The sequence below is a fragment of the Centropristis striata genome, chromosome 24 (genome assembly GCF_030273125.1).
Source record: "Centropristis striata isolate RG_2023a ecotype Rhode Island chromosome 24, C.striata_1.0, whole genome shotgun sequence".
Taxonomy (NCBI): Eukaryota; Metazoa; Chordata; class Actinopteri; order Perciformes; family Serranidae; genus Centropristis; species Centropristis striata.
The window spans coordinates 3010726-3028141 of record NC_081540.1 but is presented as its reverse complement, the minus strand read 5'-3'; the positions used below and the strand labels follow the sequence as shown (position 1 = coordinate 3028141).

The 17416-nt window shown below is 35.3% G+C and overlaps 1 protein-coding gene across 1 annotated transcript in view; it reads right to left on the bottom strand.

Moving 5' to 3' along the window:
- Nucleotides 1-1623: 1623 nt before the first annotated feature.
- Nucleotides 1624-17416, bottom strand: part of LOC131962867 (E3 ubiquitin-protein ligase Midline-1-like) — a 73279-nt gene continuing 57486 nt past the window's right edge. The window contains exons 5-10 of the mRNA XM_059327960.1: nt 12834-12982; nt 10916-11043; nt 6864-7007; nt 4526-4687; nt 3264-3471; nt 1624-2389 (exon numbers count right to left, since the gene is read on the bottom strand). Coding sequence (XP_059183943.1) covers nt 2041-2389; nt 3264-3471; nt 4526-4687; nt 6864-7007; nt 10916-11043; nt 12834-12982 — 1140 coding nt within the window. The 3' untranslated portion in view covers nt 1624-2040. The remainder of the gene's footprint in view (nt 2390-3263; nt 3472-4525; nt 4688-6863; nt 7008-10915; nt 11044-12833; nt 12983-17416) is intronic.

The window sequence follows — 17416 nt, the reverse complement described above, 5'->3', positions numbered from 1 at the left end:
TAATGTTTTTTGCACACAAGCATGACTTGCTAAACAGCCATATTATAGAAAAATTAGGAAAAACATCACACCCAGATGTGCATTTTTACCCCTTAACTCCATAATAACCCCGGGGCTGCAACTAAAACACAATAATGCATCACATGAAATCATAACGGCTGCCAAAAAAGCAAATTAACACAATAAGTCAAACGGAAAACACAACACTTTCCCAATATCAATGCATGTTAATTGCACCAAAAAATTAATTTCAGGCTACAAAAAAGTATGAATAAAGTATGAACAATGTGCAAAAACAAGGTCTACATTTAAGGGAAACCTGCATTTTAATATTAGCATAATTCTATTTCCTCTGTCACTTTTTAAAAAATAACTTTATTAACTTATTTAAAATTTTATGTAAAGACATCTGAATAGACAGCAATGGCTACTTTGGTTCCTTTTTAATGAACGAGGGGAAGATAAGGGGAGGTATGTGATGAATTTACAAAATATACATCTGTTTTTACGGCTCTTTTCCAGCAACCATGATTGATTAAAGTGTGTGTGTGTGTGTGTGTGTGTGTGTGTGTGTGTAATTGCTTGTTTTTGTGTTTTTGTGTGCATGTGTGTGTTTATTTTGTGGGGGTTTTCAAAGTGCTATATCTGAAAAGGTGGTGTAAATAAAATAAAAAAAAGAAGAAAATTAAAAATTGATTTGTGGCTTGTTTCCTAGTTGCCATGGTAACGAATGCACCCATCGTGGCCCAAAGTGCCTCAGCTCTGTCCTTTTTGTCCTGGATTGACTCTTAGCTTACTTTCATCCATCTATAAAAATGTTTTCACTAGGAGTCAGAGATGACATGAGCCATGTTTGCTAGTAGAAATCATAGTAAACGACTGAAAATCGCTTTTTAAAAAGCTCGCTAAGATAACACTCCAGGCATTTCTTATTTCGTTTGCATGTTAAAGCTGCACTCGGTAATTTTGCACGAATAGTAGCAAGCGTTTAATTAATCAGGATTGAGGAGGAAAGTCATTGGGTTACTCACATGCTCATTTTTTACTGACTGTGATAGCCAAAGATGGAAAAGATTGGAAAAAGTTAAAATATATCGGTGAGATCTGCTTTCTTTTATTTAACCCTTTGATGCACAACATGGGTCTAAAGTGACCCGACAGAGTTTTTATGTTCTATATCTTTGCAGTAAATTATTTATCATTCATTTTTCCAGGTTTTATTAATCAATTAGTTTGTTTTTGATCATCATACATCCTAATTTTATGTTTTCCTTTATTCATTTTTTTAAATAAAATCCCTTTTTGTGTCACATGGGTCAAAAATGACCCATATCCATTTTTTAGCTAAGTAGCTTGCTAAGCTAAGTACCTAGCTAACTTCTTGGCTAAGTATTTACTAAGTAGCTTGTTAATATAACAACTTAGCTAACTTCTTGGCTAAGTATTTAGCTAAGTAGCGTGCTAAGCTAACTTTTTAGCTAAGTAGCTTGTTAAGATGACTACTTAGCAAACTTCTTGGTTACATATTTAGCTAAGTAGCTTGCTAAGCTAACTTCTTAGCTATCTTCTTGTCTAAGTATTTAGCTAAGTTGCTTGTTAAGCTAACTACTTAGCTAACTTCTTGGCTAAGAAGTTAGCTATGTAATAATACAATAACTTTATTTCTTCATAGAGTATGAGAAGCAAAATGGAAATAATGATCTGCTGTTATGAAAAACAAGATATTTAAAGAATATGTGGAATATTAAATCATTAAATAAGTTATCAAAAAAAAACACAGCAGCATTAAATAACATGGGGAATGAATGTTACCCATGTTGTGCATCAAAGGGTTAAAGGACCAATTAGGAGTTATTTTGTCACTTCCTCTGCAAAGATGGACAGAATTGGTTTTAGGTAAATGGAGCACATCCATGTGAATTAAAATGGATGAAACTCCCTTTTTTACTTTCCAAAAAGACTTCCACAAAGCTCACCCAGTGCAGCTTTAAGGTAATTAAGACTCTGTTGTGCTGATTAGTTCTGGTCTGTCTGTAGTTTTTAGTTTTCGGGCTCCAGGCCCTCGAGGTGGTCGGGGATGGGTAAACCAGTGAGTATCGTCAGACACTTATTCCACACATTAAAGACGGGACACACGGGCTGGACGAAGGAGATGTGGAAGGTGTGCAGGTGCTGTGAGCCCACGGCGTCGTAGAAGGTGACGTAGCCGGCGTCGTAGTCCAGGAGGACGCCGACGCGGCGCAGGTGGGGCGACGGCTCGATGGCCAGCTCTTTGCTGTTGTGGCGAACCACCCACGAGTTGTTGCAGCGGCACAGAACCCAGGAGGCCGAGTTCTTACCGATCCACTCGTGTTTGGGAGCTGATTTGTAGGCGATGCCCACAGCGTACCTGAGGAGGAGGAGAACGTTCTGTTAGCCTTCAACATTTACTCCAAGGACCTGTTTATGTCTGGTATTAACATGTGTCTTGGGTGATCTCACATCTGGAGTCTGTATGCAAATAAACGCATGCATTATTTCCTTGGCAAAGACCAAACGCATGGTTGTTTTTATCTGGATGGAACCCTCTTATGTAATATTTGGAACCTTTGTTCACATTTGCAACATTTCAATTTCTTTATTGAGCATGATAGTGTTCAAAAAAGATTCAAAATCGCATTTTATGTTGGACTAAAGGACTAAAAAAGACACAAAATGACTAAAAAAAGACACAAAATGACTAAAAATAGACACATAATGACCAAAAAAAGACAGAAAATGACAGAAAAGACACAAAATGACCATAAAAAGACACAAAATGACCAAAAAAAGACACAAAATGACCAAAAAAGACACAAAATGACCAATAAAAGACAAAATGGGCAAAAAATACACACAATTACCAAAAAAAGACACAAAATGACCAAAAAGACACAAAATGACCAAAAAGACACAAAATGACCAAAAAGACACACAATGACTAAAAATGGAGACAAAATGACCAAAAATGGAGACAAAATGACCAAAAATAGAGACAAAATGACCAATAAAAGACAAAAAATGACCAAAAAAAGACACACAATGACTAAAAATAGACAGAAAATGACTAAAGAAAAGACACAAATGACCAAAAATAGAGACAAAATTACCAAAAAAGACACAAAATGACCATGTCCTTAAGTTGTCCAGTTGTGATTGCATAACCCAATCCACATGTTCCCATCAGGTGTGAACAGACTCCTAAAACCTTTCATGAATGGTACGTGGGTCCCAGTGAGTCTCACCATGTGCTCCCTCCGATGAGCGCCTCCCAGTAGTGGCGCCCGCTGTCGATGTAGACGTTCCCCACCACGCCGTAGCTGTTCTGGCTGGTGAAGCGGTCCTGGCTGTGGCCTTTCTTCGACGTGGTTTCGTCCCGTTCCACCGTCAGGTTGTCGTGGGAAACCTTCAGCTTCTTGTGGGCAGATTTAGGGTCCAGCTTGAACGGCTGGCCTGGTAGAGGAAGAGGAGGAGGAGGAGGAGGAAATGGATTTAGAACGTTCTTTATAAAAGGAAACATTCTTCACACAACTCATTTGTTTTCAGTTATTTGACTTTCATATTTGCCAACTGGAAAAACATCTCAATCACAGCAAGTAACATAATAAATAAGGTTTTTCTGTGTGAGTGTTTCAACATGAATTATTAGTTAAGGTCGATCCAGTTTTGAGTGTTAATTTCCAGTCACACTCTTATGAATAAAACATTGGGTCAACAAAAAAAGTATGTTTTTTGTAAAGAATTTTAAAGTTAAGCCAACTGCTGATATTATATTAATTCAAAGCAATGTTTTGAGTCTGGTGAATTACCTTTTCTAAGTAACATGAACTTAATAATTGCATTAATGCAAATATTTAAGTTGATCCAATATAATGTTTTAAGTAATGTGAAGAAGTCTCAAGACCCATTTTTATTCCCTGGCTTTTTAACTTTTTGTGAGTTTTGTGGTCCTCTGTGTCTTTTATTTATTTTACTACTTTTAGCTATGCCTTTTATTTATTTTACTATGTTTATCTGTTTGATTGTATTTTATTTATAGCATAATTTTATATTTTTACACTTATTTAATGCTGATTGTTATATGGAAATGTTTGTTTTATTGTTGATTCTATGTACAGCACTTTGGAGACGTTTTTGTTGTTTAAATGTGCTATATAAATAAAGTGGATTGGATTGAAGAAGCTCGTGCATGCAGGAGACTGAAACTGGGCCGTTTATTTTACATTAACAGAACTTAAAATGTAATTATTTTTTGAATAACTAAAAAATGTAAACTGACACAAGTCATTATAGTAAATTGAATCAATAGGCATAATTTGCGTTTTATCCACACTCATTAAAATAACAATTACCAGTAAAAAGTCTAACAGTATCTCAGAACTTGATTTTTGTATTTCACAACAATATATATATATATATATATATATATATATATATATATATATATATATATATATATATATTTAAGTAATGACTATTAGTATTTTTTATGGTGCATGTATCTTACTGTTAGTCTTGAGGGTCCCTGGTTCGCTGCTCCTGCTTCCCGCCTGGTTGATGGCTTTAACAACAAAGATGTACTTGGTTCCGCTCTGCAGGCCGTGCACCGTGTAGTGGTTCTGCTTGATGTTGGGGACGATCATCCAGCTGTCCAATGAGTTACACAGACCTGCAGGGAGAGGGCGAGAGAGGGAGAAAGAGGGATTACAGCAGGGGTCTCAAACACTTTTTTTAATAATTTACTTTTTTAAAATAATTTTGTGTCTTTTTTTGTTCATTTTCTTTCTTTTTTAAGTAATTTCGTTTTTTTTCTGTCATTGTGTGTCTTTTTTTAAATACGTTTGTGTCTTTTTTTGGTAATTCTGTGTATTTTCTGTAATTTTGTGTCTTTTTTTGGTCATTTTGTGTCTTTTTTAAGTTGTTTTTTTCTGTCATTTTGTGTCTTTTTTTTTTATTTTTTTTTATAATTTTGTCTTTTTTTGGTAATTCTGTGTATTTTTGGTCATTTTGTGTCTTTTTTGTAATTTTGTGTCTTTTTAAAGTTATTATATGTTTTTTCTTTTTGTCTTTTTTCTTTTGTGTCTTTTGGTTATTTTGTGTTTTTTTTTTTGGTCATTTTGTGTTTTTAAAAAAAATATATTTTGTCTTTTTTTTGGTAATTTTGTCTTTAGTAATTCTGTGTCTTTTTTTGGGCATTTTGTTTCTTTTTATCGTGCTAATTTCTAGGACAATATATCATCTAACAGAAATAATATTGTTATTGTTACAGGCCTGTATTCTACAATTAACAATAAAACCAAATAATACAGAGTTTTACTTACTGGTAGTTGCTTCAAATAAACCCTGAATGGTTTAAAAAGTTAAGATTGATGCAAGAAAAAAACTAAAAACTTCTAAATAAAATGTATTTTTGCATTAAAGACAAATAAGGACATTATAATAACATTACACTAGTAATTACATCAAATCCAGCACTAACTCTTTCTCTTCCCCGTCATGTTAACTCACATTTCCCACAGGAAATCTAATTGTGGCGGCCGTGCTGAACTATTGTGGCGAGCAGTTAAACATGTTGTTTTTGTTATTAAATCAACATGAGGAGACTTTGATTCATCTGAGCGTCTCCGGGGGGGATTTCTCTCCGCCGCGTGACTCGCATGCCAACAGCAACACCTCTGACTTTATCGGATGTGAAAACGGGAGGCGAGAAAAAAAAAACCAGCGTCTCGGTGAACAGAAGGAGGGAGGGATGAGGAGGAGGGAAATAAATGTCACATTAGCTGAACTCTATGGAGTCTTATTGGACTATTTAGTCCTTTTTTGAAAACCTTTTCATGTCTTTTTTGGTCATTTTGTGTCTATTGTGTCTTTTTTTTAGTTATTTTGTGTCTTTTTTTTGTCATTTTGTGTCTTTTTTTAGTTACTTTGTATCTTTTTTGTCATTTTGTGTCTTTTTTTGGTAATTTTGTCTTTTTTTTGGTAATTTTGTCTCTTTTTTGTCTTCTGTGTCATTTTATTTCTTATAATTTAACTGCTGTTTCAAAGCATTCAGTAGTTTCAATCAAAGGATTTGGAAGATTTGCATGAGAAAAGCTTGATGGAAACACCAAAATTCGCTAAAACTTTTTGAAAATGCACACATTTTTTTTTCGACTGAGGTGGTTTTTTGCCTTTTTCGTAGAATACTTAATGCAACCAATGAGGGAAAGGATTTTTCAGAATAAGTTCTGACTTAGCGAACATTTGTTTTCTCTCTTCTTCTTCTGTTTACTGACAGATTAGCTTACAGCAATACATTACACTGCCATCTGCTGAGAGAAGTACGTTTTTGCAGCTTTGTTTATTTGTTCTAAACCCGTTGATGTCCGAAATTCGCATTTTCTTTGATGCAAAATATCAAAATTTGCTTGGACTTTAATGGAAAGACGGCTACTGTTTGCCTGAACGGCCACTTCACTGTCACTTCGTCATTAACTTGAGCGTCATGTTCATGTTTGAGATTTTCCATCTGGATGGTTCTGTCAGAACAACAGACAGACTGACAGGACAACAAACTTTCTCAGTCTGTGATGTTCAGTCAGCAGGAAAGCTGCAGTCTGGCTTGCCAGGAGGACTTCACATGTCTTTGTCAGTCTTGAACTCTCTGGAGGCCATTTTTATGGTCATTTTTCTGTCACTATTTTTCTGCAAAGTCACTGCTCTTAACTGAAGCTATAAAACACCACATCTATTCCAAACATCTAAATCCCAGACACATTGGCATCTGGAACAAACTCATTGCAGGCAACAAAACAACAACATGCATCACTCTTCTTCTGCATAACTTTTCACCCTCACACACTTACTGGCTATGTTGGACTGTCCGGTGAAGATGGCGTACTGCAGCTCGTAGGAAACGACAGTGAACTCATCGTCAGACGTCCAGTGGACGGAGATGGTGTCGTAGGAAGCTGTGCACAACTCTTCTCTTATGCACGGAGCACTTGGAGCTGCAGAGGGTTAAAAAAAAAAAGAGAGAGGAATGTCATATAATATAACAAGATAATGCCCATAATTCCAATTGAATAAAGTTGCAAAATGACTAAAAAAAAAGACACAAAATGAACAGAAAAGACACAAAATTACTAGAAAAAAGACACAAAAAGACACAAAATGACTAGAAAAAAGACACAATGACATAAAAAAGGCACAAAATGACAAGAAAAGACACAACATGACAAAAAAGAGACAAAATGGCAAAAAAGAGACAAAATGACCAAAAAAAGACACAAAAATACTCGAAAAATGACACAAAATGACCAAAAAAGACACAAAATGACTAGAAAAAATGACACAAAATGACCAAAAATGACACAAAATTACAAGAAAAAAGACAAAATGACTAGAAAAAGGACAAAATGACCAAAAAAGACAATTCTCATTCTCTTATGCATGGAGCACTTAGAGCTGCAGAGGGTTAAAAAAAGAGAGGAATGTCTTATAATATAACAAGATAATGCCCATAATTCCAATTGAATAAAGTTGCAAATTACATTATTCCAAAAACGGTAACACATTTGCCAGTTGTTGCAGCAAAAAAGGTTGCCCCAATTAACCTCGCACATGTTCATTTGGTTCCATTTATGAGCATAAAGGCTTCATTACACACGGGGATGAAGATGTTCTTTCCACTAGAGCGGTAGGTTGAGCATTAAAGAGAAATGATAAAATATTCAAATAAAACTCAGCTCACATTAACACAGCGGGGAGAGTAAATATCACAATCTTTTTAGCAGTAACAAATGTGAGTGCTTATATAAGCACACATTGGCTTCCTTACACTCCTGTGCTCTGTCTTATATTAAAGTTCTGCAGTGAAATAAATAAATCATTTTCAGAACCTGAAGCCTTTTAACCCTTTGATGCACAACATGGGTCAAAAATGCATTAATTCCCCATTTTATTTAATGCTGGCTCTGTTTTTCTTTGCTCTATATCTTTTTAAATCAATTTGTTTTATGATTGAATAGTCCAAGTATCCTTTGAATATCTTTTTTTATTACAACCGATCATTATATCCATTTTTCCTTTCATACTTTATGAAGAAAAAAGACACATGGGTCAAAAATGACTCATTCATCCCAATTTGATTTAAAATTAAATAACCTAATACTATAATAATAGTATTTTGTTTCAAATAGTTACTTTAGCAGTAAGAGAGGCCATATATTTAATATATTTAACATGTTTATGTATTTTTTTGTCGCACATGCAGTGTATCTAGATAGGTTTTCACAACACTTCACTTTTTCCACATTTTGTTTTGTTACAGCCTTATTCCAAAATTTAATAAATTCATTTTTTCTTAAAATTATACACACAATACCCCATAATGAATTTTTTGACCCATGTTGTGTATTAAGTAGCTTGCTAAGCTAACTACATAGCCAAGATGTTAGCTTAGTAGTTAGCTTAGCAACTAACTTAGCCGAGAAGTTAGCAAAGTAGATAGCTTAGCAAGAAACTTAGCCAAGAAGTTAGCTTAGTAGTTAGCTTAGCAAGAAACTTAGCCAAGAAGTTAGCTAAGTAGTTAGCTTAGCAAGCTACTTAGCCAAGAAGTTAGCTAAGTAGTTAGCTTAGCAAGAAACTTGGATAAATACTTAGCCAAGAAGTTAGCTCAGTAGTTTGCTTAGCAAAAAACTTAGCCAAGAAGATAGCTAAGTAGTTAGCCTAGCAAGAAACTTAGCCAAGAGGTTAGCTGAGTAGTTAGCTTAGCAAGCTACTTAGCTAAATACTTAGCCAAGAAGTTAGCTAAGTAGTTAGCTTAGCAAGAAACTTAGCCAAGAAGTTAGCTAAGTAGTTAGCTTAGCAAGCTACTTAGCTAAATACTTAGCCAAGAAGTTAGCTAAGTAGTTAGCTTAGCAAGCTATTTGGCTAAAAAATGGATATGGGTCATTTTTGGCCCATGTTGTGCATTAGAAGAGTAGCGACACAAAAAAGGATTTTATTCAAAAAGTAAGAAATGAAAACAAAAAATTAGTATGGATGATGATTAAAAACAAGTTAGCTTAGTAGTTAGCTTAGCAAGAAACTTGGCCAAGAAGTTAGCTAAGTAGTTAGCTTAGCAAGCTACTTAGCTAAAATATGGATATGGGTCATTTTTGACCCATGTTGTGCATTAGAAGAGTAGTGACACAAAAAGGGGTTTATTCAAAAAGTAAGAAATGAAAACAAAAAATTAGGTTGTATGATGATTAAAAACAAGTTAATTGAGGAAAAACCTGCAATACTGAATGATGAAATTAATTTATTGCCAAGATATAGAACATTAAAACTCAGTCGGGTGACTTTAGACCATGTTGTGCATCAAAGGGTTAATAGGTAGGAAACAAAGATGCAGAGCACAGTTTAAATGGATCGTAAAGCCACTTCCTATCTTTTCCTGTGTCTGTCACTCTGTCCCTCTCCCTCTCCGTCTGCCATGACTGGCTGCTCATGGTGGAGTGATTCAGCCTGATTCACTTAGTGAAAAGGCCCTGCAGCCTCCAGCCAAGCCCTCATGCATCGCAGAGAATAAATAGGAGCCAGACATTATTCTCAGAGCTTCAGATCCGCTGCACACGATGCCTTGTTTTCGTCCCCGGCACGCTCATAATTCATGCTGTGACATTTTGACGGGTCCTCGCAAATGGGACATTGGAAATTAATGTTGAGAATTAATCTTGCAATTAATAGGCTGGGGTGTGAGACTTCAAACGAGTTAAAGAAAATAACAGGAAGCAGGGTTTGAATTTGTGATTAGAGGCAGTGGTTGGTTTCATGGACTGTATTTTAACCTAGATGAAAGTAAAAATCATGTATTTATCATGGTTTTTTACACTTTCAACTCTGAATTGAAAATCTATTAAAGAGCTTTTCGTTTCAATTATCAAAGTTAGAATTGGCAGTTTTATCACACTTGTAGCCTCTTTTATCAGCCATTATAATTGTTTAATGCATTAAACCTGCATTCTTTCTAATGGCCAGCAGGGGGAACTCTACTGGCTGCAAAAAGAGGTCAGATTATATTGGGTTTCATGAGGAAATTACCCTACTTCTCTTTTGATTTATGTCAATACTTGTACACTTTAACCCTCTGAAATCTTCGGCTATTATGTCCTTTAAAAAATCTGTTATAAATCTTCACCATGCCATGTTGGTATCAGTTTTTTCAGCGCAACCTCACCTATATGCCCTGATAATTAATTTTTAGCTTTGACTTACTTGGTCAAAATGTTGAACCCAAGAGAAACAAAGGAAACATAAAATCTGATCTCGAAACACAGAAGTAAAATGAGGATAATCTCTAGTTATATGTTTTTATTCTAATATATTTGAAAATATCTCCGGTTTTACTTGGCCGAATATAATTTTTTTTTTTTTAAATCTGGTATGTAGTTTCAAGCCAGAACTTTAGAGGGAAGCTGATGGCAAGACCACAAAATACAGTTTCAGTTAGTTATGTTTTTTTTTGTTTTTATTTTTATTTCAGTTAACGAAAATGTTTTTTCAATTCTAGTTTTTGTTTTGTTCGTTTTCTTTGACTATAATAACCTTGCGTTGAACCTTTTATTGTGTTTATTCATGTTGTACTTTAACTTTAACCTGTGGCATCTTAAATGCTTTGAGTTAATCATTTAATTTATTTACCTTGATTGTTTACGTAAAGGAGTTTGCATTAGATGCATTTAAATGTGCGTAGTTGCTACTACAGGGTTTGTTAAAAGTACTACATTACCCAGGAGGCATTGTGGGTTGCATTTTCTGAGAGACGAGAAGAGATGTGATGTTTACGTTGAGATTCTGCATGTAAAGTGAACATTGTACATGCTGTCAGATGAATTTAAACATGGCTGAAATCAATAGATGAAGGTTTTACCTGTCAGGTAATCCAGGTTCTCCAGCAGCTTCTTCTCCCTGGTGAAGTCCAGAGCCACAGTGTCGAAGGTGTCCGTTAGGTTGATCTCAGGGATCAGCACTTGGGTTGATGCAGACGCCATGGAAACCCTAGATCATAATAAAAAATGTCTGTTTTTATTTACTCCTGCAAGTGTTTATACAATATTAGAACAAAAAAAACATGCACAAGCTCCTCCATGATGCAGAAACAAGGAAAGTTTGCATGCTTATCTGATGGAGTTGTACCAATATAAATTATGAACAAACTCCTCAACAGTTGCTAAATTAAAAAACACTGAATCTAAATGAAATCAGCCTCCTAATTAATGAGACTGGAGATGAGATTGTGATTGAGTTTCTACTTTTGTTTGAAGGACTAAAGGATAATGATTTCTTTTTATATCACTCACTCCTGAGGATGCACATATTGGACACTTTTCTTTTCTTAATTGCCAAATCAATTAGTCAGAAAGCTTTAGCAGGGAGTGAGATTAGACCAGGGCCCCTGTGGCTGAGACGAAAAAAAATATATGCATATTTTTACATTAAAATGTTCATTTATCAATGGTGTAGACCAAAAGCTATTTGTATTCCTCAAATGTTTCGTTTTGTTTTCAGTTTATTTCGGTCAATACGTCTTAAATATGTCATTAAAACAGAAGTAACAAACCAGAAAAAAACATTGATCAAAGTAAACAATAAGTAAACAGAGGAAGAAAATTGATAATAGACATTTGGACCGAAAAGGCTGAAGCATAGCTTAGAAATGTACAATCTGTTATTTATTAATAAAAGAAATAAGCAGTCACAAAAGAGAGAAAAGAAAGAAGCTGCTTGATTTTTAACTTATATAAATTAATCATCCTATTTTTAAGTACTTTTTTGAATAAGTTAATGGTATTGCAAGTTTTTAAGTCTTTTTCACCAATTTGTTCCGTAAATTAAAAAAAAAGTTTACGAGATTAAAGTGGCAAATCTACAAGAAAAAAATGCGCAGATTTATGAGATTTAAAGTGGTGAATCTGGGAGAAAAAAGTTGTTTTTTTCCCACTTTTTTCTCATAAATCTGCAACTTTTTTGCCGCAGATTTGCCACTTTTACTAGATTAAAGTGGCATATCGACAAGAAAAAAAAGTCGCAGATTTACGAGAAAAAAGTGGGGAAAAGCAACTTTTTTCTCCCAGATTCACCACTTTAAATCTCATAAATCTGCAAAAAATTTTCTCGTAGATTTGACACTTTAATCTTGTAAACTTTTTTCTAAAAATATTACCTTATAGTATGTTTTTTTTTACACATTCTGGCAGTATGTAATACCCTCCAATATTCTCTTGGGTTGAAATTTGGAATTTGCAAGTATTTCAATGAGTTCCCTATTAAGGGTTAAAGTGGTGAATCTGGGAGAAAAAAAGTTGCTTTTTTTCAACTTTTTTCTTGTAAATCTGCAACTTTTTTGCCGCAGATTTGCCACTTTAAATCTCTTAAATCTGCTACTTTTTTCTTGTAGATTTGCCACTTTAATCTAGTAAATTTGCAACTTTTTTGTCTAAATATTACCTGAAGTTACCAAACATAGTTCTTTGCCTGATAAAGGGTTAATTTTCATTTTAGGCTCAATATAAGGTTAATATAAGGCTCCATTCTGTGATTTTCTCTTTTTTGGGGGGCAACAGTGGCTCTTTAATCCAGGGGTGGGCAACCTTTACTAACTAGACTGAATAAAAGATGGATTCCTGCTCTGTTTGCAGATGCTGGAGGGGTTAGTTGAGTACATAAGGTTCTCAAATTCGTTCTCAGCATCCATGTGTGGACTCCTTGGCCTTTCCCTTGGTTTGCTAACAGAATCGTCCCACTTGTGGCCCCTGTGTGTGTGTGTGTGTGTGTGTGTGCTCTCTGACCTCTCGTTGATGCTCTTGGCGGTCTGCAGGAAGCGAGCGTGGTCGCTCTCCTTCAGCGTCTGGTCGGCCTGCGTGATCAGGGCGCTGGACCTCTCGATGCACTGCTTACAGTTTGTGATCTGCTGGGCCAGTTTACGAATCCGTTGAGCCTTCAGAGAGAAGAAGAGTGAGAAGAGAAGGATGGAGTAATCAAAACAAGATGCCTCCAAGCATGTTAGGATGCTGCAGATCATTAGGGAGGAAACATCATCAGAGCTGATGATATCAGTTATATCATCCATGATGGAGTCATTAGTGGGGAGGATGAGCCGTCTCTATTCCTAGAAAGGTGCTAACACTTTAACTACATCCAGCTGCAAGTCATTCAGTTTTATAACAGACAACATTAGGGATGGGTACAATTATCAATTCATCAATGCATTGCAATATATTTTTTCTGAATTCAATATCGATTCATTAAATCCTCTGAATCGATTCAACCTCCTGGCCAGTGGGGGCGCTGTGGACTTTTGTAGTATAACTGTGCACAACGTCAGCAGCTGAAACCAGCATGGCTTATTATGCACACACAGTTTCTGCTGATCATAAACATAGTGATTGTGAATTAACGGCATCACTAACTGTGCACAGAGTGTCTGGTGCTTGTTGTAAACAAACAGAGATCGCTAAGTGAACACCTCCTGCAGCAGCAGCACATACACACTGTACTGCTACAGAGCTAACTGTTAGCCTGTTAGCACATACACACTGTACTGCTACAGAGCTAACTGTTAGCCTGTTAGCACATACACACTGTGCTGCTACAGAGCTAACTGTTAGCCTGTTAGCACATACACACTGTACTGCTACAGAGCTAACTGTTAGCCTGTTAGCACATACACACTGTACTGCTACAGAACTAACTGTTAGCCTGTTAGCACATACACACTGTACTGCTACAGAGCTAACTGATAGCCTGTTAGCACATACACACTGTACTGCTACAGAGCTAACTGATAGCCTGTTAGCACATACACACTGTACACACTGTAGTGTCTATTTTTGTGTCTTTTTTTGTCATTTTGTGTCTGTTTTTTGTGTCTTTTTTTGTTATTTTGTGTCTTTTTTTGTGTCTTTTTTGGTAATTTTGTGTCTGTTGTTGTCTTTTTGGTCATTTTGTCTCTTTTTTTCATGTTGTGTCTTTGTCTTTTATGGTCATTTTGTGTCTTTTTTTGGTCATTTTTGTGTCTTTTTTTGACGTCATGAAGAAGTCGTGCTCCGGCACTTTCGGGTTAACCTCATTTTGGGAAAAAGTGACCGGCCTAGTTTCCACCTTATTGGTTGCACAAGAAAAATCAATCTGGACACTGTTGAGAAATCTGAATTGTTGCTTTTTAAGTCCCCAATGGATAACACCAGCTGCAGCAAAAGGTGTGGAGGGCTTTCTATTAAATCACTAGTTTAGCTTGATGGTTTTTGACAGGAGTGACCCTTATTGGTAGAAGGCGATGGAAGACAAAAAGGTCATATCCATCGCTGACAAATGCACATAGTCATGCATTTCTTCATATTTTCTTAATTGGTAAGAAACAACAGATGGTAAATTATAACTAAGGCATAAATGTGTCCGTCCTGCTCAGCTTAAGTTCCTGGAGCTGCTCTGGAAGCTGATACGTCTTGGCTTTTCTGCTTGTTTCTCATTCTCTGAGGTTTTGTTTAGCTTTTCATGTAACTGTGAAGATAAATGGACTGGACACTTGAAGGTTTCCTCCTTGTCTTTGTTGCAGATACAAAGCAAATACAAGAATGTTCGCCCGCTATTGTGCAACTTAACTTCACAGAAAAGTCATATCTCTGTCCCTGCAGAATGCTTTATTTCCAAAGCATGTCGATGATTCTATCACATGCAAATCTGGGATTTAATTTCCCCTGGTTTGCCCCTCAGCCTCTCTCTCTCTCTGCAGTATGAGCTGAGATGTTAAGAGACAGATTGAGGTCAATGGCTGGATTGAGGTTAAAGGACGTTTTATCAGCAGTTTGGCTCGGAGACAAGCCAAAACACTGTAAATCTCAGTCCAGATCTATTGAACGTTGAGTCCTCGTTGTGCAGAAATAACCCGAACGACTAGCAGAACCTTGGTCCCAGAAAAGAGCATTTTGAGTTGTCATTGATCATGAGCACCAAAAAGCATTTGTAGAATTCTGTTGGCTTAAAAATCCATATCTCGATCCATCTTTGTCTCCTTTGATGCAATCCTTAACTCATTGAAATACTTGCAAATTCCAAATTTCAACCCTAGAGAATATTGGAGGATATTACACACTGTCAGAATGTGAAAAAAAAACATATTATTAGGGAATGTTTTTAGAAAAAAGTTTACGAGATTAAAGTGGCAAATCTACGAGAAAAAAATGCGCAGATTCATGAGATTTAAAGTGGTGAATCTGCGAGAAAAAAGTTGCTTTTTCCCCCACTTTTTTCATCGTAAATCTGCGACTTTTTTCGCACAGATTTGCTACTTTAAATCTCAAATCTGCGACTTTTCAATGAGTGCCCTATTAACCCTTTATCAGGCAAAGAACTATATTTGGTAACTTCAGTAGATATCAAAATGGATTTCTGTGACACCATGACCAATAAGTATGACAATAATATAATATTAACTTTATAATGCTGATATAATAATATTAACTTTATTGACCTGGACCTCTCATGTAAAAATTTAAAATTTAGAAAAAAAATCTGCAAGAAACAGTCGTACAAACAGAATTATTATTCAGTGACGTGTACCAGGAGAACTTGACTATAACAGCATATTAGGGCATATTAAGTATGAATAAAAATACAAACCCGGGGGTTTAATCTTTACTAGATTAAAGTGGCAAATCTACAAGAAAAAAAGTCGCAGATTTACGAGAAAAAAGTGGGGAAAAAGCAACTTTTTTCTCCCAGATTCACCACTTTAAATCTCATAAATCTGCGAATTTTTTTCTCATAGATTTGCCACTTTAATCTTGTAAACTTTTTTTCTAAAAATATTACCTAATATGTTTTTTTTTTACACATTCTGACAGTGTGTAATATCCTCCAATATTCTCTAGGTTTGAAATTTGGAATTTGCAAGTATTTCAATGAGTGTCCTGTTAAGGGTTAACTCCCACTGTCTTAAGTTGAATGATGTGTTCGAAAAGAGAACTAGAGTTTATTGTTGCTTTTATGTATGTATTTACTATTTCTATATATACATTTTAACCTTTATCTATGTTTTTACAACCTAAACAAGTTTTATTTTATTTTGCTGTTTTATTTTGTTTTTATTTTTCTTCTTTTTTTTTTTTTTTTTTTTTGCTCTTCGTATTGTAGTTCACATCAATATCTAAGTATAGTCTGGACCTGTAAGAACTTTTTTTTAAAAATGTATTTAATTTTTATTTAATTTGCCATTTCTTAATATGTGCCTCTTTTGTGTGTGTATAAGGACTCTATACTGCAAACAAAATCTACCTCTGGATACAAATAAAGTAACTTGTACAGGCAGCAGAAAGCTTTTATTTTACCGTTTTCAGACCTTTCTTCACTTTATATCCTCACTGGCAACCAGTGAATAAACCAAAATTTATACCCCATTTTAAAGCTACCCGTGGTCCCACTTGTTATTGTGTTCTTCCATCACAAATGGCATAATGTGCTTTCTTTATTGATGCTTAAAGCTAATTAAGCCGTGTTTTTCTTATGACTAATATACATCGTTCCTAACTGATTAAAAATGATATTTTCTTCCATCACCATTTCTGACATAATGATCATCAAGGGGAAAATACTGTCTGCAGATCTGATCTTCCACAGTTATATGCATGAAAATAAAAACAAATTGATTCCCTTATTGCTGCATGAATGCAATTTTCAACGTGCAAATGAGGTACAAATCAGCATCTGAGTGACAGGAAGTCACATTCTGCTGTTATCACCTTTATGCATGACGATTTAAAACACAAGCTGCCATCAGACCCCAGTTATGTGTCCAATGCAAAGCTTTGTTACAGCCACTTGACCTTCTATGTGAGCAGACGGAGAACTGTGCAGCTGCACTTCAACTAAATCCAGGAACAGACGGGAAAAACCCTGAGAGCGGCCAAGAGTAGATCCCAGAGCATATGGGACGGTGCATGTTCTTGTTCTCTAAACCAGGGCGTTTTTTGTTTTAAAGCTGTATCTAATGAGACTTGGAACACACCACTGTTGTTTTGTCACAGAGCAATGTGTGCTTCAAGCTTTAACCCTTAATAGGACACTCATTGAAATACTTGCAAATTCCAAATTTCAACCCTAGAGAATATTGGAGGATATTACATACTGCCAGAATGTATAAAATGTGGAAAAAAGTAGCTTTTTTTCCACGCAGATTTGCCACTTTAAATCTCTTAAATCTGCTACTTTTTTTCTTGTAGATCTGCCACTTTAATCTAGTTAATTTGCAACTTTTTTCTCGAAATATTTTTAGTTTTTATTTTGGACATCTGCTGAAGTTACCAAATACGGTTCTTCGCCTGATAAAGGGTTAAGAAATGGCAAATTAAATAAATATTAAATTAAATTAAAAATT